The sequence below is a fragment of the Oreochromis aureus genome, linkage group 19 (assembly GCF_013358895.1).
Source record: "Oreochromis aureus strain Israel breed Guangdong linkage group 19, ZZ_aureus, whole genome shotgun sequence".
NCBI classification, from domain to species: domain Eukaryota; kingdom Metazoa; phylum Chordata; class Actinopteri; order Cichliformes; family Cichlidae; genus Oreochromis; species Oreochromis aureus.
In genome coordinates, this window is record NC_052960.1 from 9,779,017 (window position 1) to 9,803,027 (window position 24,011).

General features: G+C 40.9%; 2 protein-coding genes across 3 annotated transcripts; both read right to left on the reverse strand.

Annotated features, from left to right (window-relative positions):
• Positions 1-42: 42 nt before the first annotated feature.
• Positions 43-16,977, reverse strand: znf106a (zinc finger protein 106a). 2 transcript variants are annotated; one of them, XM_031737008.2, is made up of 22 exons: positions 16,818-16,977; positions 14,045-14,127; positions 13,654-13,715; positions 11,992-12,186; positions 9,114-10,982; positions 8,576-9,035; positions 8,406-8,475; positions 8,148-8,302; positions 7,743-7,803; positions 7,315-7,626; positions 6,131-6,920; positions 5,861-5,901; positions 5,142-5,287; positions 4,906-5,040; positions 4,697-4,813; positions 4,194-4,385; positions 3,909-3,971; positions 3,692-3,811; positions 3,503-3,574; positions 3,168-3,239; positions 2,905-3,051; positions 43-1,536 (listed from the first exon to the last, which is right to left on the reverse strand). In XM_031737008.2, exons 2-22 carry the CDS (start codon positions 14,096-14,098, stop codon positions 1,480-1,482), a joined length of 5,190 nt encoding a protein of 1,729 aa, XP_031592868.1. In that variant the 5' UTR covers positions 14,099-14,127; positions 16,818-16,977; the 3' UTR covers positions 43-1,479. The 2 variants fall into 2 exon arrangements, with proteins under 2 accessions (XP_031592868.1, XP_039459560.1); XM_039603626.1 differs by having other exon boundaries at positions 14,045-14,183.
• An 840-nt stretch (positions 16,978-17,817) lies between these two features.
• On the reverse strand, positions 17,818-23,892 carry pacc1 (proton activated chloride channel 1). The gene is made up of 8 exons (XM_031737096.2): positions 23,633-23,892; positions 21,289-21,421; positions 20,944-21,156; positions 19,482-19,636; positions 19,206-19,348; positions 18,965-19,106; positions 18,764-18,871; positions 17,818-18,672 (listed from the first exon to the last, which is right to left on the reverse strand). The coding sequence occupies exons 1-8, from the start codon at positions 23,666-23,668 to the stop codon at positions 18,511-18,513; spliced, it is 1,092 nt and encodes a 363-aa protein (XP_031592956.1). The 5' UTR covers positions 23,669-23,892; the 3' UTR covers positions 17,818-18,510.
• Between the last annotated feature and the right edge of the window lie 119 nt (positions 23,893-24,011).

Genomic DNA, 24,011 nt, shown 5'->3' on the forward strand with positions numbered 1-24,011 from the left:
GTGAAATAAGAAGAAAACACCATAAAAATACAGCATTTTTTCTGATGTTGCAAACATTTTTATTAACTTTCTCTTTCTTAAAAAACATCTCATAACTTTGATAACAACAGAAAAACTTGAAGAAACTCAGGAATGCCAGGTAAGAGGTGACGCGCACGCTTTTCTCGATCACAAATAACGAGCGAGAACGTCAGGTTAACTCGGCTAAGGGCAAATCCTCAAAAAAAAGAAGGAAAAAAAAGAAAGAGAACGCAACCCGGAGAGCTGCGACCTTCAAACCAAGTCTGCCAAAGAGAACAACAGCTGGGCTTTTAACAGAAGATTCAGTCACCTGTTTTCAAGAGGGTGAGGTATGGCATGGGAGATGAATCCAAAATCTTCTCTTCGAAATCTTCCATCGAACACCTCCTCTAAACATCCGCTGTCTCCACACTTTATTAGACAACTGTGGAAAACAAATACAGCTCCAGTGCCTTCTGCTTGATTCTCCAAATACAAAATAAATCCACAAGAATGTGACATAAAAACAGCACCTCACGCTTGGAAAACAAGGTTCGGCGGACAGGGTTAAACACTCTGCCGACAACGATGAGGAAATAATCCACACAGATTAGCACACATACTTCACATCTTGGTTCTGTTTTCACAGCAAATGTCAATTCTCAAAAGACAAATCCTTCAACACAGTCCCTATTAACGCACTAATCACCTGACAGAGCAACAACAAATAAATAAATGTGATCCTAAATGACCCAATGAGATTGTTAGAACTTGAGTTTTTTTCATTTTTAGAAAATAAAAACCAAACATTAAATAAATAAATCTTCAATTAAATTCCCTCAAAACAAATAATCACACTGTTAAACGCAGCCTCAAAGACAACACCACGAATTTCCAAAAACTTTAAATCGCTCATTGTCATAAGTGGCAACTTTAATTTAAAAAAAAAAAAACAAACACTACAGGTTGCTCAACATGACACGCAACAACTGCACAACAACGATAAAAACATCTCTTAACCCATGCCATATTGTAGCCAACCAATCTGGAAGACGATAACTGCTTTTTGTTGGCGTTTCATCGGAAAAGCGTGGCAACTCCCTTAGATACCGGCTACGCTGAAGTTTCTTCAATAAACAAAAGTCACGTGTTTCTTTGTCTTTCTTTGGTCAGTGATAAGAAGAAGCAATGGTCATACATAAAAAGGGGAAGGTGTGTTTTGTAGAAAGTTAAAAAAAAAAAAAAAAAAACATAACAGCACAACCAACCCTCCTTTTTTGTAACTGTATTATGGTTGGATTCCAACACCGAGCATAAAGGATGGACTTGTCAGACGCCACTCGCCAGGCTCGACGAGAGCGCTGCTAAGGGTAAGTGGGTCCCAAGAGCGTGCCTCCCAATATGGGAGGGTAACATTAGGGTAAAGGTTACAGGAAAGGAGAGAAGTCTCAGGGAGAAACGGCGTTCCCACCAGAAGCTTTAAGGCTCCACTTCAGTGTCCTCCTCAGCATGTTTCTGCATGTGCATCAGCATTCCCTGCAACACACAAAGTCACAGCCTCTAAATCAGCTACTAAAACTTGTATGTACTCAACCAAAGCATATGTAAGGGTTTACATAATAGATTTACAGGAGGTTATATTACAATGCATATTTACACAGCATCACTCATTAAATATGAAGTTCCTGCTATGTATTGCTTTAGAATCATTTATAGATTCTAACAGGACATGATTTGTTTTTACACTTTATATGTGACAGTGGAAAGGTTGTTGTGGTCCTCTTATGCTCACTCAGCTCCATATTTATTAAAATAGCACAAATTAGCTTTGCTGGATTTACAGTTGAAAGTAATCCTTGTTTATATTACAGTGGGCGTTTCACTGTCTAACTGAAACAAGCCATTTTAAATCTATCTGTCTACTGATTGGCTACTAGCAGACAGGTTTCAAAAGCAACAGTAGAAAAAAAAAAGAGCATTTTAGAGCTTTTGGGCCATAAAGATTATCTGCATATATACCGAAATGAAGATTTGAATTTTGGGCTATGTTTAATATAAGTATCCACATTATATCAGTACACACAGTCAAGCAAAAACCACAAAGTACACTCTTACTGCTTCCACAGGAATTAAGAGGGTAAGTAGCAGCCAGGTGCTGCTAATCAAATGTACCCAATTAACTAATCATCTGTAAATAAATAAATAAAACCACCTCTAATAAAAGCTGAAGCTTTGTGTGTCTGCTGGTCTGAAGCATTCAGGTGTTTTCGAAGGAGTGGGTGCCCGAGCAAACACACCCCAAGGTCAGATCATGCAATACTCACAGAAATTGGAAAAAACCCAAGAGCTACATTTCAGAGTCTACGGCCTTAGTTAGCATGTAATAGGTTAAAGTTCATGACAGTTGCTTGGAGGGACTGCCAGGAGAAAGCCTATTCTCTCTAAAAGAAGTTGGCCCCACGGCTTAGGTTTTCAAATGTGTATCAGAACAGACCACAAGACGTCTGGAACAATGTTAACTTTGAACAGACCAGACCAAAGTGCAGATGTTTGACCATAATGCATAGCACCACATTTGGTGAAAAACAAACACAGCATATCAGCTGAAACACCAACTGTCAAACACGGTGGTGGAGCAGAGTCACAGGACTGAGCATTAACTCTTCTGAGTTTTGCAACAATCCAGTCAAAGTCCAGACCTCAACCTCACTGAAATGCTGTGGTGGAGCCTTAAGGAAGCTGTGGGTACCTCAATGAACTAAGCAACGTTATTAGGAAGAGCAGGATAAAAATAAGAAAAAAAATATTAATGGCTCATTATGGAGAATGAATGACTTTGACTGCATCTGTCTAAAAAGAAAGAAAATGTTGTTGGGTGTTGAGTTCTGCTGAATGTGTTTATACCTGCTTGGAGGTGTTGCGCGCAGAGAAAAACACTTCACAGTTTTTCCAGCGGCACTTGAGCGTCTGAAAGTTGGCACTGGTGTGGTCGTTGATCAGGTGCTGCTGCAGATGCTCAATCAACCCAAAGACCAGCGAACAGCCATGCCACTGGAAACACAAAACGCCAATAACCAAACAAAATGAGAAGCTCAGAAGGAAAAGACGGGACTGGGACACAACTTATCCATAAATTTCTCAGCTCTGCTCTGTGACCCACGTCTTACCCAGCAGCGGTAGTTTTGCATTAGGTTCAGCTTCACTGCCTGCACGCTGCCATCATAGCAGCCCGTGTAGATCTGAAACACACAAAATGAGAGTTAGCATTTAGCCTTCTGAGATATAACACAGACAATTTTATGAAAAAAGATGTCTTGTAGAAAGGTAATCGCTCTCAATCATCACTTAGGATCCAGTAGAGGTGTGTGACCACATTAAAGCTTAGAAATTCCTCATATCAGCAATGAAACTTTACAATTTGTTTTTCAAAAATATTCTGTATGAGAGCCAAATAGATGAGTTATTAAGTCATAACTGGTGTCTAAACAAGCACGTGTCTCACCATGTTCTTGTGGATAGCCATGCACATCACCATGTCCTTGTGTCCTCCGTAGACCTGCAGTTGGTCATGAGACTGTGGAGAGAGCATGCTTTCAGATTTTCTTGTGCAATGGCATGTAAATATTAAATAAAGAAAGAAATTCATAAGCAGTTTATGTTATTAAAAGACAGATGGTGTGACGATGCTAACCTGCAGGTCGTAGACACGGACCAGTTTGTCCAGGCAGGCGGTCACCATCACTTTCCCCAGGATGGCCACTACAGTAACAGCATGACTGTGGCCCTTATAAACCCGCACCAGCTCACCTGTCTGTGTCAAAGTAAGAAAATAACAATTTCACATGGCTTCTTTTTTTTTAATACTGAATAACTGAAACTAAAGACGCAAAACTGTAACAGCAACTCACATGTATGTTGTGTGCGTAGACGCACTGATCACTGGATCCACTGAATACCAGATCATTGACCACCTGGGAAAAAGCAGCAGAAGAGAAGACACACTCACAAAAGACACAAATTTGCATACAAACATAGATAATCTGTGTATTATATCTTTTAACAGTACAAAACATCAAGGTTTATAACATGCCATCCTGTCATTGTTGCTCACCAACACGTTTTATGTCTTGAATATCATGAAATTTACTCCAGCAGTAATGCAGTTGCTCTGTTGAAGCTCAGATGTAACCTACCTTCATGCAGAGCACAGTTTTGGTGTGTCCCTCCAGAGTGCGCAGCAGCAGTCCGTTCTTGGCGTCTCTCACACTGATGGTGCTGTCGTAGGAGCCCACCAGCAGGATCCTCCTGGCTCCCTCCTGCGATGAGGCCAGACAGCTCACGGCCCGCGGCCCGTGGCACTCAAACACGTCCATCTGCTTGTTTGTCTAAACAAACAATTGCAAAATGAATATCGAGCAAAGCACATTTTACGATGATTCTTCTTTTTATCATTGCAGAAACAAGTAACTTCAAAACCTTTTCATTTAAGGGCACACTTAAAGTCAGTAATATGTGCAAAATACTCGAGGTATGTGATTTAACACTGATGGGGCTGCATTTTCTGTCACATATAGGAGAATGTACAAGCACTGTGGCAGCATTTTTAGCTCAACACATGGGCTGTTTCCACATTATTTCTTCATTGCTTCCAATGCCATTATTTTAAAGACATTCCTGCTTGTACTTAATTTTTCACCTTAAGGTTAAAGGTCACCACTGTGCCATTCGCCAGACCAGCATACAAAGTTTTCCAGCGGCTGTGGAGGCAGAGGACTCGATCAGACAGAGAGAACTGCTGCTCGAGTTCCCGTGTCTGTGGACAAGAGCAAATATACAGAGTGTCAATAATCCAATGTTGCTGTGACACTAACATATGGCAGTTTAAGTAAAAGGCCTGTGATTTACCCTGAGGCTGTAGCAGCGTATGATCTGGTCACTGGAACCAGAATAAAGGCGATGATGCAGGCTTGGAGCCGCTGAGACCAACAGGCAGCTCACTTTGGAGCTGTGACCCTCGAACGTACCCACACATTTATGACTCTACGACAAAATTTAAGACAAGAAAAGATCTAACGTTGTTCCATAACAGATATTCAGGCACACCCTGGCAAATAGCAGCAGTTATTTCATTCTTAACTCACCACCAAGTCAAAGGCTTTGACGGTTCGATCTCCTGAGCACGTGTACAACAGGCCGTTGTGGATCTGCATGGCGTTCACCGCCTCCTGGTGGCCCTCGAACAGCCCGTCAGTGGGCATCTCATCTTCACCATGGTCAGATGATGCATCTGGAAAATACAAACATGAAGGAAAAATGTTCAAAATCAAACACAGTGAGGAAACTGACAAAAATGACAGCAGTACATCCACTCATAAGGGGCCTGTCCAGATCATTTTAACATTTCAATTCAATTCAAAAGATTGAACCAGTCTTGTGGTCCTTTATGGAAAAAAATAGATTACAAAGCATCTTATCTGTGTATGCGTGTCTTCTACTAGTTATCTCTGCATACTCATGCATGTTCTCAGATAACAGCTCTATGAATGCTTTTCCCATAAAAAGTAAATTGGGCACACTGGAATCTGTTTTTATTTGGAGTGTGACATTCATAATATAAAAATATTACTACTTACTACTATTACTACTACTGTTTGTACGTTTATGTGTATTTAAGGCTATCTCACTCCTAACATAACTATTTCTGTCACTTATATTGTGAACAATACAAGCCCCATGTTATGACAGCTGGTTTTTCACTCTATCTTCCAACTAAAAAAAAGAAACTCTTTAGTACAAACTGTGTTTGGTTAAGTATGACCCGACTCTAATCATAGCGACTGCTCTCCAGAGATGAACGTACCTGATGAGTTCTTGGGCAGAGTGATGGCAAATGGCATGTCACTGTTGAGAGAAAAGTTAGAGTTTAATCTAAAAGTTTGTTCTTATGAAATCTGACCTTTCTGAAATCCAGTTGTGGGATCTTATAATTTAGGAAAAAGGTTTCTTTTGCAATTAAATTCGTTTTCTTGAAATCCCACTTTCTTATCGTTTTAAATTTAAGTTTGCAGAAACAACTATTTTTGCTCATGTAAGTACACACTGAGCTGAGATTGCTGTGATAGCGTCTCACCTCTCAGATGATTTACACAAATCCATGTCACTGGTGGAGGAGACCTCGTTGCAGGCCAGGCTCTGTGGCTCAGGTCTGGAGGAGTCTGCGATTGGGGCTGGAGGGGGAGTTTGAACTTGAACATCCACTTGGGGCTGCTGTCCGGCAACGCTGACCTCCATGCTTTCCTCTGAATCCAAGTTCACCATAATATCAGCGGTGGCCTCATGAGGAAGCTCTGCTGGGGACTTCTGCTCTGCCTTCTCTAATTTGGCACTTGGAAACAGCATCTTGAGTGGCTTCTTATCACCCTCTGTGTTCATGTCACCCTCTCTGTCTTCTGTAGGGAGACTGGACGTACTGACCTGAGAGCCTCCGCTGGGTCTCCTACGCGTTCGGGGGCATCTCGGCCGTGAGGCCTCTTCATCCATCTCAGTGTCACTGCTTTCAAACTGCTCTGTCCCCTGAGCCTTCTTCAATGCCTTCCTCTTCTTCAGCTTCCTCACGCGCTTTCCAGTCCTCAGCTCTGATAGAGAGGCAGGGATATTAAGGACTGAGGGGGCTAAAGGGGATTTAAAGGATGGGATGTCTGCCGAGTCATTAACCTCACAGTCTCTAATGGGTAATAGAGACTTAAGGGGGCTTTTTGTGTCAGCCAAAGAGGTGAGACTGCTCCTTGTTGTCTGTATGGCTTTTTCCGTTGTCTCAATAAGTGTTAGCGACTTCTCCTTGGAGTCTGCAGGCTCTGTAAAGTTCGACGGGTACAGCTCAGGGTGTCTTTCAGGAGAAGCCTGGAAGTTGACGGCGAAATCTGCAACAAGCAGCACAAATAACCCAAAATTGTCGGTTACTTTATTTAGTGAAATCTCCTACATAACAATATCCTTTTATTCAAGTAATACAAATAAAACATGATGGACTCTTCCAAGCAGTATGTGTAAAAACTTGTAAAGATTAGATTCACATGTAGTATTTCTCATGATAAACACACTGTGTCCAGAATGCTTATAAAATATTTGCAAAGCTGATTTTTGTATTGTGTTTAGTTTAGTGACATAACAAACCTTTTAATGCTTTTTACTTTGTGTTGCTCTTTTAGACATCTTGGTGAGCTCATTGATCAGTGAGAGAGATCACTGATCACAGTGATCAATGAGATGTAAGATCTGGGTTGCTGTTTTATGGTCTGGGAAAAGCAATGTTACCTGGTGAGGAGGCTCTGGCAGGAGTGACCGGCAGCTCCGGGGTGGTGCTGTGAGCACAGTTGGTCAAAGCATCCGCAAGGTCCGGCTCTGAGCTGATATGAACAGGGGACAGGGGCTCCTGCTTGATAGCTACAGACATCAAGGGAAGGCTGGAGGAGGGGGGAGAGCCACACTCTGCAGCACGGTTAGGACTGTGGACAGCAGTTTCCACAAGAGAGGAAAGTGTGACAGAGGAGGGTACGTGTGCCTCAGTTTCAAATGTATCCATCTTTTCTTCTTTCAGTTTGATCTGAGGTGCTTCCTCCATTGTACCTTTATAAAAAATCCATGATTAAAAAGCTTATTCCACCAATCATAGCTTCTTCTGTAAACTATATTTGTTCCATTACTGCCACAAGTAACCAAATGTATTTTGCACATGTTTTTACCTTGCATCCCTTTTAATAACTCAATGCGCTTGTTTCTTAATGTGCTCATCTCTACAGTCATCTGAGAAAGACAAAGCCATACAAAACAATGGTTAGGCAGGGAATATATTATCTTGAAAGACAAACTGCATAGAAAGTATAAATCCTCATGTTAATCCCTAACTTTTAGAAGTAAATGAAATTCACATGGAATGCAAGACCATAGTTTAAATAGTGAGACTTGTGGTTATATATTAATGTGAAGCAAGACAACAAAACGCTTGCCAACACATAAACTCTCTGTGAGTCCTTAGGTGTAGGCCCTTTTTGTTGTAATGCGTTGGCATGAGACACTAAACATGTAACAGCATGTAACTGTGCGGAGAGAGAGAGTTTTTGAATAATAGAGTTCAGCTGTGTGCAGACCTGCTGTTTAACCACCATGAGACGCTGCACTTCCATGTAGGCGGCCTCCAGCGCAGCCCGGGCCTGGATCAGGCTGGTGTCCACAGTCTGCAGGGAGCGACTGAGCTCGTCCTCCCGCAGAGACACTGCCAACAGCTGGTCAATGTGCGAACGTTCTGCAGCAAGCCCAAAACACAGATGTGAAACACAAGCAGCTAATCCACGACAGGAAAATGAAGTATAACCCCAGAGATTCTTGTTTTTTTTTAGCCTACTAACCTCTTTTCGATTTAACCTTCTGTCTTTTGCTATTATGTTCTATGCATGAAGACTCTGTACTCAGAGCATCCTACAGAGAAGAAAGAAAGCAGTCACGATGACATATTCTGCTTGTTCTTTCAAAAAACAAATACACAAATAAAAATGAGAACACTGTTTCCTAAGCTCACCCCGGCTGCTCTCCGCCTCTTTCCTGTTCCCAGACCATCGCACTGCTCCGTCCCTGAACTGCTGTCCCCGAGCACTGAGTCAGACCGCTGGAGAGCTGATGTTAGGTTGTCTGTCTGGTTCAGAGCTTTGGCCTCTAGCTGAACGAGCATCTGTCCAACCTCTGGCTGAGACTGACTGTCTTGAGTTCCTAGAGAAGACTTGCGATTTGGATTAACTGAAGATCCTTGCTGCTCTGAGTTGAAGCTTTCTCTCTGTGAGGTTTCCTTTGATATATGGGATGTAAAGAGGTTGTGCGTGGACGCAGGAGCGAGGCTACTCTCTGATAAGGAGCGTTTTCGGGAGGGGCCCTGGTAAGAGACGTCCATCAACGACTCCCACTGGAAACCCTCCAGCAGCGGTATGTCACCCTCCTCTTGGCTCTGGTACTCCTGCTCATATGAAACCATCTCAATGCCAAACCTGAAAGACAGAACATAAACTTGTATTAACTGAAATCAAAATATATTTAAAAATTTAAAGATGAGATTATAATTTCACCTTGGCATGCCTTTTCCTTTGTCTTGTTTCTTCCTGACCTCGTGATACACCTGTTCCCAGTTAACATTGCGCCGAGACCCAGAGGAGCTGATGAGCTGCCACACAGTTGGCTTGAGCCCTGAATCCTTTTCGGTGTCGCTTCTCCGCGACTCGCTCACGTTACGCACCCGTCTGGCAATGTTCAGGTTGGGCTCGTGGCCGACCGTTTTGCTCTTAGAGCTGATATGTTTGGTGAGGTCACGTTTTAAAACTGGAGGCAGGTCAAGTTTGGACAGACTTGATGCATGTGTCTGTGCGTCACCACTTCTGGAGGTGTCACTCTCTGAGCTCTGCCCTGCCTCAGTGGCCTGCATGGTCTCATCTGGAACAACTGAGCAGCTTTGCTTTTCCACTTTCTTACTGTTCTCCTCATATTCCCTGCCTGCTTCTGCCAGCTTGGAGGTCTCCACAGTAGAGGTGCTAACTTGCAGTGACTGGAGAAACTGACTGGTGTCCGAAGATGTCAAAGCAAGCGTTTCTGACCCGACTGGATCAGGTAACACTGATTTTGCTGCATTCTGCCTGCAGCTGATCTCTTTCTTCACTCCAGTCTGACTCTGTACCTGATTCGTTTGCGGCTCCTCGACACTGTGCCATGTCATTTCCACTTTTACGTTATTACCAAATGTATTTAAAGAGCCCTTCTTTTCTAACACAGTCTGTTTGGCATGCTTAACTGATTCTGGGAGCTTCTGTTGTTGCCGTGATTGAAAGGACCCAGTCAGTGGAGCCTTGACTTCACTCTGGATTCCAGTTGGTTTTGATTGCACTTGAGCCTGACTGGGGATCTTGCTGAGATGAGCCACACTGCTGATGCCAGGAGCTGAGGACATTTTCCGATCTAGCAATGATTTATTTGCATTCTGATTGGACAAATTAGACGCTGAATTCTGGTGGCCATCTCTCTGCGAACTGCTGCTTCTACTGCTACTGCTGCTCCCATCTCTAGGTTTGACTGCAGGGTTTGTTTTATGCCTCCCTTTTTCTTCTAGTCTACTTAAGGGCAAAAGACTTGATTCCTTTTCAGATCGTGACTGGCTGTTAAAACTAGTGTTTTGAGGTTTGGGGACTCTTGGGTATTCCTCAGATGATTTTGGACCAGTATCTTTATGGGGTACAGACTCAAAACCCTTCACAGGATAAGGTGACCAGCGACAGGATTTGTCAATCTTCGGATTGCTGCCCAAAGTCTTAGAGCTTTTACTGCTATTAATATCAGATTCTGCTGGTTGGCCATCCCCCTTCTGTAGCCCAGCACTGGCCTGACCTGGCTGGTCATTACCTGTGTTCTGAAACTTATTCACAGCCTGGGCCAAAGAGACAGGGGGAGGTGGATACATACGAGGAACCCCCAAAAAGCTCATCTGCCGGTTCTTTTGAGTGTACTGGGAAATATTGTTTTGCCCATAGAGCCCATTTCTACTGCCTCCATTGCTGAGCCACGGAAATCGATTCTCATTTTTGCCAGGAAATGCACAATGACCCCACGTCTTGTTGCTCCGAGCTTCCTGACTATCCGAGCTTCTACCAGCAAACTCTCCAGACGCCCACTTCTCTAAGTTGGGGGGCTCCTGAGCATGCCAGGTGGCGCTCTTCCCCTGTTTCCCCTGGTTCCAGGGCTGTGTCTCCCCTGCTCTGGAGTCAAACTGGTTGCTTCTGTACCAAGTCCTGTGGTGACTAGACCCACCAAATCCCTGTCCCGGCTGCTGCCAGCCACGCTGTAAGCAGTAACGCTCTTTCGCTTCCTTTAACCTCTGCTGAAACGCTTCCTTTCTCCTTTTATCCTCTTCCTCTTTTGCTAGCTTTGCAGCAGCAGCCTCCTTCTCTTTTCTGGAAATAACAGTAATATAAATGAAATACAAGCAAATATTTACAGCTGCCCCTACATCCAACTTGCAACATTCAAAACAAAAAGTAATAATATCTGAGGCATTAACACAAAATGAGAGAAAGAACTAAACTTAGAAATATGTGAGGAGGATTGCCGCTCTGTGTGGGTGATACGATACACACCGTCAAGCTTAAAGAAGAAGAGTGAATTTGGATGGAAAATTTGGATTTGTTTTTTTAACTTCTTTTATTAGACTTTACATCAAAAGCAAATAATCCCACCTACAGGTTTGCCATAATAATTTCAAAAGTTTGTTTGACACCGAAAGTCATTATTAGAGCAATTCATTTGCTTTAAATTAAAAATGCATTAATAAAATGATGATTTCACAAAGTCTCTGTGACAATTACATGAACCGACCAGCAGAGGGAAAATGTCTGGTATGTGACAAATTGACAGCGTTTGCCTTCACAAATCTTCATATGGATCAGCAGCTCCAGTCACACATTATTATAAGTTATTTATGGGGATTATACCAAATATGCATAGAAAAGACTCATTTAAAGAAATAGTATAATAGTGCAATTAATGTGACATTTTAGTTTGGCTTAAAAAAAACATGAATTTTAGAAATTAAAGTACAAAAAAGGGCTGAAGTGAAGGTTTTTGTGTTTTACTCTTTATTAAAAGCCTTAAGCATCAAACTGCTTGTGTCTGAACCCTGTATGTGCAGTCATGCTTTTTTTATAGCCTTCAGTCCTGACATACGACTCCGGCCGCGGCATAATGTGAAGCTGTGGCTAAAAGAGGCCTGTGAGCACCACTGAGCAAAATGTGACTATACATGGTGTATATATACACACACATACACAAGCTTGTAAGGTATCACTACTATTTAAATCATAAAAGCTTCATAAAAGTCATGTGTGACTGTCCCGGAGACTTTTGATTTAAAATCCTAGACAACATTTTGTGTTTAAACCAAACGAGTAGCTATTTTTCTTTTACCTGATCTTCTCTTTTCTCTTTTCAATCAAGTCCACCAATTCCTGATCGAAGTAGTCTTCTTCGTGGTCGAGCCCAGCAGGCTTCTGGTCAGCAGCCTCCACATTCTGCTTGTGTGTGGGGCTGGAAATGTGGCTGGCATAATCAGTCAGACTCACCACCTTCACCTTACAGACTCTGCACTCATGTCCGCAGTCCCTGGGGAGGGAAGGAGAGAGCGGACGTTCAATCGTTCCTTCGGGCATTGCTCTAAACTTGTCTGGTTCGGTTTTCCTGCCTGCAGAGCTTGCAAATATATATTCTGGCTCTACTTTCTGTTACTTTAAAGTCTTCGTAAAATCAGGAAAGGAGAATACTCTACAATCCTTAAAAATATTACTTGTCCAAATTCTCTATCCGTTACAGATCAGGAGGTCGCTAACTTAGAATTTTCTCTCATTAAAAAATAATCTTTATCATCCTGATCGTGTTTTCCTTTCTTCAGCAGGCCATGGGTGGCAGGGTGAGGGCAGGAAGAGGAGCAGTAAGGCTGGACTCAGGCAGCATGCTAATCTAGCTGTCCCGCTTATGTCCAGCCAAGCAGTGCAGCACTGGGACGCGTGGAGGGGAGAGTAGCCCGGCGTCCGCAGCCTAGTGCACCCTCATGATGGTGTCCGCTGCGCTCTGAGACTCTACAGAAGGCAATGTCTGTATATGACCTCACTCTGTGTTCCACGAGCCAGGACCCAGCCCCCAGCCCCCTCTCAGGCCAGCATGTGTTATTAGCACAGGCCTGTGGATTGTACCGACCAATCCAATGCAAAGCCTGTGTAACTGGAGCTGTGTGCAGCTGCTTCTAGCCTGCACTTCAAAACCTCTCCCAAGTATGCCATCCTGTGATTCTGATAGGGGCAGTGACTTTGCTGGCTCCTTCTCAACTTCTTTTTCAAATCTGTGTCATGGGACCCTGCCTTTTTGTGACCTCTCGTGCAGCTGGCACACAACTAATCAATATTTTTTCAAGTATTATTCGTCTGCTGCAGTTGTGCAGAAAAAGTGCTGAAAATGCAATCTGCGGGTCAGCTTAACCTCACAAAAAAACTGTATCGAGCTGTAGCTAAATTTAAGTGTATTGTTGCCATCATATTCCTACATAAGAGCTTTTCAAATAAATCTTCACTCACTATTTTCTTTAAAAATTACAAATATTCAGCTTTAGGTGATGAGCACAATAAGATTTCATCTTTGCACATCAACAGCATGAAATTCCAGTAACTCCTCTAGAGATTCTTCCATCTCAGCGACATAGCCACATGCTTTTAGTAATCTACATGCGAGTCACAAGATAGCCAGTTGCCTTCTAACGGTCATGCCTGTTGTTCCGGAGAGATTGTGTCTAAATATATGTGGTACAGTTGAGACAGCTGCCCCTATATCCACTTGCTCGATTACTGTGTACACGTGCCCGTGTGCACACGTGCCTCATGACCTAAATAATCTGGGCAAAAGTCTTGTGAAGCCAGTATTTTTGTGAAGCCAGTATTAAACAGAATGCAATAACCTGAACCTTTTCAGTATTGCATGAAAGTCACGAGTCATGTAATGAAATCAAACACCTTTTTGTGTTACATACGTTTCAATTTATCTTTAAATAAATGTAACAAAATAAAGAAAGAAAAAACTCACCGGCCTTTAAGGTTCTCCAGCTCACGGTGGTGGAGCATGCTTCTCATGTGCTCATCCATCTCCTGCAGGTACATATTCATAACAAAACATTTTTTAAGGCAAGGTACAGAGAAACACATCAAAACACGTAGTTTTAGTTTAGTCAGGCAGTAGAAAGCCCCTGCATGAGCCTCATAAGGCATCACAGCATCACAACAATATGGAATATTTAAAAAACTCATAGGTGGTTAAAAATAGGTGTAATAAACCTAACTACAAGTATCTTAAATCAGAACCCTGCACACCTGAGAGTGTAGATACATGCCAAGGTGATCAAATACTTATTATTATTGACTTTGTCTTTAAAGTATCGACATATTTACAGTGTAAATCAAATTTCTGGGTCAGTTACCTGCTTGGAGACATAGACGGTTTCACAGAGGATGCACTTTCTGTCTCTCGTCATTTTGAACGCAGATGAATCTCAACCCATTACTGCCGAAAGAGAGAGTGTTGTTTAACTTATGTGACGCCTCCCTGGGTGGATGTACCTGAGTTTTATGTCACAAGAACAAACAATTATGGGCAGTAACAGTGTCCATACCGTATGTAGAAAAGTGACACGTCAACCAACAAAATGAAAGGAACTCAAAGCTTTTTTTTCTTTGAGCAACCACACCTAACTATTCAACAACATGTTTTGGTACCACAGCCCAAATACCAACAAAGTTCAACCTGATCAGTAGTCTAATTCCAGTCTGCTGATAGAGCAACTCTACGGCCAGAAGGCAGAGCGATGTCTGGACGCGTTCAACACTCACAAACAGGGGGAGGAATAAACAGCTACAAGTCAACTGCTGGTCAAGGTCTAAACCAACACTGCCTGTTTTTAGGAAGGTGACCACATGAAGGATTTTACTTTATCCCCAAAATTCTGCTGGTTTATGAATTTGGGGATCCAACAAATATTCAGAAAAAGAGAGAAAATTTGCAGTAGCTCTATTAATGTTTAAATACAACGACAAAATACATGTATGGAAAAACAAACTACCACCCTGGAAACTGGAAAAACTGGCAGTCAAGCCTTTCTACAAACAATGACAAGGCGAATATTTGATTGACGAGTGGATAAAGACAAAAACCGTACGGCAAACCTTGTCTCTCTCTCACACACACACACACACGGTACAGTGCAATTGAAAAGCATTTGGTCCACTTCCTGACTTCCTAGTTTTTTTTTTTTGCATATTTTTCACACTTACATGTTCAGGTCCTGAAGCAGCAAAGCAGCCCCAGACCATCACACTAACACCACCATGCTGGCTTGTTCCCATGATGTTCATTTTATGAAGTATTACGGCAGTTTTACATTAGATGTAGCGGGACCCAAACCTTCCAAAAAGTTAAACTTTTATTTTATCAGTCCACAGAATACTTTCCCAAAAGTCTTGGGGATCATCAGGATGATTTTCTTTAAGCAAATGTAAGATGAGCCTTTGTGGTGTTTTTGGTCAGCTGTGGTTTTCTCCTTGGAGCTCTTCCATGAATGCCATTTTTAACCATGTATGCCATTTTTGACCATGTATGCCATTATTGTTAAATCATGATCCCACACCTTAACTGAGGCGAGTGAGGCCTGCAGTTCTTTAGATGTTGTTCTTGGTTCTTTTGTGACCTCCTGGATGGTGGTCGATGAGCTCTTGGAATAATTTTGGTAAGCCAACTGCTCCTGGTGCTCCACAGTGGTTCACCGGAGTGATTGCAGAGAAATGGCTTTGTAATCCTTTCCCGTCAGATGTCAGTGAATTTGATGTTGTTTCTTTAGATCATGGCATCATATATTCCTTTTTGAGATTTTTTTTAGCCTACTCCACTTTATCAAAGAAATTCTATTTAAATTATCTCTTGATTCAACAGGTTCATGAAACTAAACTCAGCTTTCTGAAAATTGTGATTAATCACAGTTAATTCAAGATTTGGAGTGGGTTATTTTTTCACACTAAACCAGCTGGGTTTGGACAGCTTTTTTCCCCTTAATAAATGAAACCATCATTTAAAAATCACATTTTGTATTTACTTGAGTTATCTTTGTATAATATTATTATAATTTGTTTGATGATCAGGAAGTGGGTAAATACTTTTTTTTACAGCACTGTATATATGTTTTTAAGCATTATGCGATCTCGCTTTCTTTGATTTTAAAGCACAATTTCCATTAACACAACTTCCAACTTTTACCATACAGAAGAAGTGATCAGGTGAAATAGTTTGACAGTAAGAACGGGTCATCTTGTTTTAGAAGTGCCTTACAATACCTTTGAAGAGCTATCTTTTAACACTTTAATATTTATAAAACGCATGAGTCAGCTGCTAATTTTCTAAAGAGCAGCCAGCAGGACAATGTTAGATATCCAGTGAACTTCTGCAGAGTTATGTTAGCAGATCAGGCAGTTGTGCTACAATGCTTGAAAACAGGCAGGGGGCAGTTAAAGACGTTTCATGTATAGTCAGTTTGTTTACTTGCCACAGTTAGCATCTCATCTCATTTAGAAACCACAGAGAACATCTTCTACTGACATTTCCCCAAGCTCACCACAACAAGGTACTTCATCTTCAAAACTATGCGGAAATAAATACTTAAAATTCAAATGCACAGATGCCCAAACTACTTGGTAATTTTAGTTAGCATGCTAACTTTGTGCAAAAGTTTACCACCGGTCGCATGACATTTTACCATGATGTTATCAAACACACTAAGGTAATAAAACTTTATAGTACATGTCAAACCACAGCTTTATTGCTGTTTTAAACTAGCTGATGGGTCAATAAAGTCTTGGGTCCTTGATTGTTGTTAGCCTAACTGTTTCTAGCTGTACAGTTAGCTGTTAAGTATGCAAAAAAGCATAGTAAATTGACCCAAAAACTAGCTTAAATACGAGCGGACCATCCGACTACCAAAGTAATAAAAAATGTTATTACGAATTATGATTTCAGCAGAATTTACTTGAACTGTTATTGAAAGCTAAGCTAGTAAGTTAGCGAGCTAGCAACAGCATGATAGCTGCCACATGAACACAACGCCAGTAATGTCCTTAAATTATTAACAATTATAAGGTGTTGAGGGAGCCCGACTACAGCAGAATGGTTTTACCCACTGTATTCACTTAGATGTGACTGATTGCTACCTTCACAACATCCAGATGTGTGTAGGACTACTGCATTTCTCATCCATCGCTGAAGCTAATAACAACATCCGCCTCCTCGCCGCGCCCCCAAACGGAGCACCAACCCAAGATGCGTTCAGGACCGTTTCGGACTTAGGAAACCAGGATGCCACACACAGACCGTGCAAAAAATAAAAATCTCTAATAGAAAAAAAATTAACTGTAATGGCACTTTTTAAATAAAAAAAAAAAAAGTCTAAAAAAAGACAGATTTCCATATTTAAATTGCCAGTGCTTTATGCCCATTCCAGCTCCATAATTTTTAAACAACTTTCTGATTCACTGTCATTTAGTATTTAGTCCTTACCAGGTCTTAATATTAAATCTCAGATGAACAACTGCACATGATACAGTACACTGTGGTATTGTTTATTTAACAAAAAGTAAATAAAAATAAAGTGTGTGAAAAACTCAGTATACCCCACAATTCAAAAGCTTGTAGAAGCACCTATATCAGCAGTAACTTGAAGCATCTGTTTTCCATTCATCTATTTTCTTCTACTTAACAAATTTGTGGTCCCCTATTCAAGGTAAATCCAAACATATAGATTCTATTCAATTCAATTCAATTCAATTTTATTTATATAGCGCCAAATCACAACAAAAGTCGCCTCAAGGCGCTTTATATTGTACAATAGATCGCACAATAATAAATACAGAGAAAACCCCAACAATCATATCATATGACCCCCTATGAGCAAGCACTTTGGCGACAGTGGGAAGGAAAAACTCCCTTTTAACAGGAAGAAACCTCCGGCAGAACCAGGCTCAGGGAGGGGCGGCCATCTGCTGCGACCGGTTGGGGTGAAGAAGGAAAACAGGATGAAAGACATGCTGTGGAAGAGAGACAGAAATTAATAACAGATATGATATAGATAAAAGTATCAGTTTGTCGGGGAAAGATATAAAGTCTGGATAGTCTACCCATTGATACCATGTCAAATTAAATTCGGCAGTAAAATTCAAGAGTAAAAATATATTTATTTTGAAAAATCAGTAAAAGATTGCATTTTACACATAACTAACACAAATTTAAACAGCAAGATTTCAACATATCGATGCATAACGTTGAATCTAAATGAAAAACAGCAGCACTGCTGGAACATATATGCTACAGAAACAAACTACAAATTAAAAACAGTTCTCAGTAATCCCTTTAGAGTTCTTTAAAATAGTATTATCACTTTCAGAACTGAACCAGTCCAAGATATAACACAAAAGTTCACATTTTCTCAGTTTTACACTCAAAAACAACCTTTAAGAAGAAGTTTTAAAAGTGTCCTGGCTTTCAGCAACATTTTCTTGAGTGTGCGTGTCAAACGCAGTGTTTATGGAACGTTTTAGAAGATGTTTGTGAAGCACATCTTCTTTTGAAATGCAGTAACTAAATAATGGCTCTTAAAGAAAATGAATCTAGCAATAACAATAATCTAGTAATAATCAGTTATTACTGCCAGCTTACATGTTAAAAGAGAAGCAGTAACATCTACAAATGTAATTCATAAGCAAGCCCTAGTGCTAATATTTCTCACCACTGATTACAAAAACGGTGCCTGTAGTGACCTGGAAAAAGCAGCTGTGTGAGAATAAAGCTCAGATCTGTCAGATCTTAGAGTTTGGATATTGTAAGATTGTGTCTTGTCTGCAAAGTGTTTCAGGTTACATGGTTCAGTTCCCGTGCTTTATTCCTCAGATGCCTCTTGCGCATCTTGATAGTCCACTTAATAGTGAGTTTGGCGAAATTGGCAGCTTTGAAGAGAGCCATGAAGACCCCACAGAGGATGGCTATAGAGCTCCACGCATTCGCAGTCACTATCTTTTTGGAAAGAAGCAAAGTTTTGTCAAACAATGAGCAATTGGTGCAAGCACACAATTCAAATAAGGAAAAAACTCCTGTGAGAACATACCAATCGGATTTCCTGCATAAAAGGATCTCGCCACTCAAAGACGGCAAAGTAGAGCTGATCGGTTTGCGCTGCTTCAGGCCTTTTATCGTTGAATTTCACCACAGAAGACTAGACCATTCACCATAAATAATGAGATTAAAAACTTTCAATTCAAATGTCACCGTGCATGGAACTACATGTAAACTGTTGGGACATAAATACCTCTTGTCGAAACTCAACAGCTTCATTTTTTACCCCAGATGTTGTCAATAATGACATTTTGACCCAGGTTCTGAAGCCTCCAGAGAAGGTCCACATGGAGTAATTCCTCTCACAGTCCCTCATAAACTCGGATTTATTTGCACTACAGGCAGAAAACAGGCACATATGCTGCTATCACACAAATCACCGTTAGCACTTTGCAAAACATCAAACTGCGACTGTCTTATTAAACAGTGATTACCTGTCAATCAAGTCACTAAACTTGGCAAAAAGCATGTAATTGATGGCACTGAAGTCCTCCTCTGTTTCATTGCGACTGAACTGCATGAAGATCAGTTCTTTGTTACGGACGTCAGATGGCCCGCGGACCACCAGAGCTTTTTTCTGTAACAGTATAATAGTATGTAAATACAGTGGAGACACTTTTGCGCTTATTTTATAGCTGCACATCTTTTGGATTGCTCAGACTTGTGGGTTATGTCTGAGAAACAACCAAATAAAAAAAGTTAATTCTGACCTCTGTTTCGTTCGCGAATGGCCCAAAGTAGGTCACTTCTGTCATCTTACAGTCTACTTCTTGAGGCTTTCCGGGGTCCACTAAAGGTGGGATGTAGTCATGGTAGTGATGTTTACAGCTGAGCAGCTGGGCTTTGCCGGGGTACAGAGCTATGCCTGCTCAAAGAAAGTAAACAGTCTGCATCAACGTTCTTCAACAGCAGTGCTTATGGACTCACTGCCATTTACTTGTTTGTTCTATGTGGAGGTAAAAATGTAAAATTTTGCAACGGGTGCCTCCAAACACGTTTTATTTTGGTGACGCAGACGAGGACACTTAATGCATTTCAAAATTCTTCCATGTGTCTCTCATCCACAGAGAACAGGATTTGTTCAGCTGTTGCTGACTATTTTCATGGATGTCTTTTCAGATGGAGATTTAAGGCTTAAGGGACTAGCTGAAAAAAAACAGAGAGCGTGTATTGTCTAAAGAATAAACCACATTATCTCTTCTAAAGCAAAACTACAACACAAAAAAGAAAATGCACCTTGCACTGCATGTCTGCAACAACTGACCAAGTCACATTTGATAAGCTGCAATTTTAGAAAAGTTTTCAGATTTAATACACCCTCTGGTGGCCACACAGCAGGCAATACAAGTTAATCACACATAACTAGCGCCTGCCTTCTGTCACAGTGTTATTCAATTATTGAGTATTTTGTCACTAACAATAACTTGGGGTTTATCGCGATAGAAAACAGGCCAGGTGTGATGATGAAAAGGAGCAAAGAAGTATTAATTTCTAAAATCTTTGCCAGGGTGGCTCATCTCACTCTATCCCTAGCATCCTCCTCTGTCACACAAACCCTCTGCATGTCCTTTTCACTACATCCTCCTCTGTGGTCTTTCTCTTCTCCTCCTGCCTGGCAGCTACATCCACCATCCTGCTCAACCTGAGCTGTCCCTCTGATGGACTCATTTCTAATCTTGTCCACACTGGTCACTCCCATTGAAAATTTTAACCTCTCAACTCTGACAACTCCAGCTCTGCCTCCTATCTCAAAATCTCACATCATAGCAGGTCTCACTACTATCTTGTAAACCTTTCCTTTCACTAGTGCTGCTATCCTTCTATCACAAATCACCTTTGACACTCATCTCCATCCAGTCTACCCCACCTGCACTCCTACAGCTCTGTTTCAATGAATCAATTTCTTTATATGCTCAGATATTATATTCCATGTAGTGCTACGACAACCACTACACAAAAAGCATGTGTTCCTCCTTCCTGCTAAATGCTGATAAAGGCAGATTTAAATGCTTACATGAAAATGGGAAGTGCTGCTGTGTAGTGCAATCTGTATTTTCTGGATTAAATGAGTTACTTGCGGTTCTATGTTTTGGACATAACAGCACACTTAACACCCACTAACCCAGTCATAGTCCTAAAATATGCCCCGAAAAGTGGATTATTTATACTAACCAGGAGGTGAAAATGAGTCAACTTCTTTGTAAATGACGGACATAACGGGGTTGTTTAGTTTCTCCAAGAAGTCAGAGATCGTCTGGTAGGCCAGGAATGCTGCCACCGCAGTCAGCAGCAGGTAGATGAAGATGAGCACCACCGTGAAGAAATTCTTCAGACAGGTTTTACTGAATCTCATATGTGGATTGGTCCCCCTAACGTCATCCTGTGCTGTAGGGACAAAGGGGTAAAGGCAGGAATTTGAGTGGACAATTCCAATTAAATGCCACAAAAGCGTGGACCAATAAAAAATAGATTAATGTATTGAGTGTCCAGCATGTGGTGCAGAAACACTTCTACTACTTTGTGAGATGCTGCGATCAGGCTTCTCATGCTCCGGGTCTTCAGTGGCATCATCAAAAAAGACTGGAGACGGTGCGTTGCCTTCATCTTCATCTTCTTCCTCCTCCCCCCCGTCATCATCATCATCATTGAACTGTGGGGTTAAAAAAAAAAGAACATTTAAAGACATATTTCTGGTTACAAGTATAGTAAAACTATACTTAAAATCCAAACAATTATTAACATTTGTATAGGGGCGATCGTGCTGTTTGTATGTGGGCCTTTCTGTCCCAAGTTTAGTCTTCAACAAGAATAATCCACTTGTCCACTTCTTTGCTTTAATAAACTCTTGGGTTGCTTTGGATGCATGTTTTAGGTCATTGTCTGTCTGTATTGTGAAACAGTTGACTGCATTTAGCTGGATGTAAGCAGACAGAATCTCTCTGAACACTTCAGAATTCATTCGGCTCCTTCTGGGGAAGTATAATCTTCCACAGGACATGCTGATCCTGTTCTAAACTGCAGTCACTGAGTCTGTCCTGTGCTCCTCCGTCACAGTCTGGTATGGAGCAGCCACTAAATAGGACAGGTGCAGACTGCAGCGGTGCCTGAAAGGCATTCAACCTATTGAGTTTGTGTTTCTTTATTGGGTGAATACCTGAAAGACAGTAAGTTTTATATATATATATATACACTATTGTTTTTGGTATATTGTTCCCTTCTCAGTAACGCCACACCTTTTAGTTGCAATTTATTCATCTTCCAAATGTTAACTTGTCATATTTTAGTAATATGTAAACATCTGTTATAGTTACATGTTTTCATATCATATATAACATCGGTTTGTTTTTGCTGACTTCACCAGTGCTTTCTTTCTTTCTCAGAATGAACAGGGCTGTGGGAATGGCACAGGGCAGGTTGCAGTTTTCATGCTCAATATCAGGTTATATCAAACACAGGATCTGTATATATCAGAGTTATTATAGTATCGTATTTTCAAACTGGTTTTTATTTCTTCATTTTGACTTTTTTAGTTTTTAGTTTCCTCAGCACATTTTCCTCAGCACATGTTCTTGTTTGAGTTTATTTTTTGTTGTTGGAAGATGTTTAGTTTTATTTTAGTTTTTACTAGTAGTCAGTATTAGTTCTAATAGTTAGTTCTATTAGTTAATCTTTTTAATTATTACTCTATGGAGGGCATGCGTCAGAGGCAGGAAAATCAGCTCAGATATTTCAATAAAAACCCAAAACTTTGGGAAAGCAGTGACTCAAAGTTTTACACAGCTGGTTGATGTCTATCAATGTCTCATCAGGCAAGTTATTATTACAACTTTATTAAACTAACATATACTAAAGCTAATTATATTTTCTCTACCTTTTTACTTAATTTGGTTTAGTTTTTCATTTTTGTTAACTAAAATTTTGTTTTCAAGTCTAGTCTTAGGACTTAGTTTAGCTTCAGTTGACTATAATGACCTTGGCCTGTATCTTGTTCACTTCAGTTAAATCCACAAAGAGCAGTGAACCTTAGAGAAGCAGGGACACAGGTCAGCCGATCATGGTTACACACACACACAAAACAAATCTGCTCGAGCTCACAGTACAAATTTTCACATCTTGTAATTATTTTCTTTAAATAATTTTAGGATTCCCTCATCTGTTAAATCTGTTAAATCCTATTTTAACCCCTTCTTTTAAGACCCTCTGTCTCAAACGAAATTATAAAATATAGAAAACAGTAACATTTAACTTGTTTTGCCTTCTACACACCTGACATTTAGTCACAACAACAATAATTACTGTTTCTTTCATTTCACTGACCTACAATCAAATACTCCAATGAGAAAACAGTTTAACTTATCTGGTATTGATATTTAAAGTCAGTAGTTATAAGTTAAAGGTACCGCACTGTCGGTTTTACATTGTGTCCAAACCATCTTTTAGTAAGGAGAGCGTAAACAGTGAAAACACCTGACAGCACCACAAACTTAATGACCAAGTCAGCGCTGGCTCCAAATGCAAGCAAGGCTTTAAAATGTCCATACCGACCAGTGGTTTTAAAAGGTTTTACGCCATTTTTGCAGTTATTTTAAAGCTTAAAATAAGAACTGGCGAATAATCTAAATGAATACTGCATCTATAGCTAAAACCCAAAGGAAACATGAAGTCAGGAAGCGGCTGTTCAGTCACATGATGCCAAATATGCCCGACAGGAGCATGCACACAGCGAGAGGAAAAGACTTTACTGCTGTCCTCAGAGACAATAAAAAACAGAAGCCTACAGACTGTAGCAGTCCTGTGATTACTGAAACAAACATGAAAGATTTCAGAGTGAAACACAAACACGAAGGAACTTGTAACTTACCTCCTGGTATGAGAGGGACCTTCCTTTTCTGAGCATTCCTCTGCGGAACTTCCAGTGACTTCGCCTAAAGCAGCTCCTCAAGTTTTTGTGCCAACTCAGCAGATTGCTCCTAATAAACCTGACATGTTTAAAAACACCTCATTCCACCGAGCTCAAGTCTCACAGTTTAAAAAAAAAAAAAAAAAAAAGACACCAGCACCCACCCCTGGAGGTTTTGGAGAAGTCGATAAAGGCCCAACCCACGATAATAACAAGGGACCTATGGGCCGCGATTCAATGCGATATCTTGTTTCCTTGTTGTGGTTTCCTTGTGTCCTAGCTCATTACCTTGGGTTGATTCCTAATGCTGCGTTCAGGTACTTATGAGAAAATTAATTTA

Bases quoted from the DNA above. Each gene is read 5' to 3' on its own strand.
- znf106a (XM_031737008.2), bottom strand. From the start codon at position 14,098: ATGACGAGAGACAGAAAGTGCATCCTCTGTGAAACCGTCTATGTCTCC. The intron at 13,716-14,044 runs GTAACTGACCCA...ATGTACCTGCAG, and splicing joins CCGTCTATGTCTCCAAGCAG to GAGATGGATGAGCACATGAG. The intron at 1,537-2,904 runs GTATAAACACAT...TGTGTGTTGCAG, and splicing joins CGCGCAACACCTCCAAGCAG to GGAATGCTGATGCACATGCA.
- pacc1 (XM_031737096.2), bottom strand. From the start codon at position 23,668: ATGCTCAGAAAAGGAAGGTCCCTCTCATACCAGGAG. The intron at 19,637-20,943 runs GTTAGTATAAAT...TTCTTTGAGCAG, and splicing joins TGACTCATTTTCACCTCCTG to GCATAGCTCTGTACCCCGGC. The intron at 18,872-18,964 runs GTATTTATGTCC...TGAATGGTCTAG, and splicing joins CTGTTGAGTTTCGACAAGAG to TCTTCTGTGGTGAAATTCAA.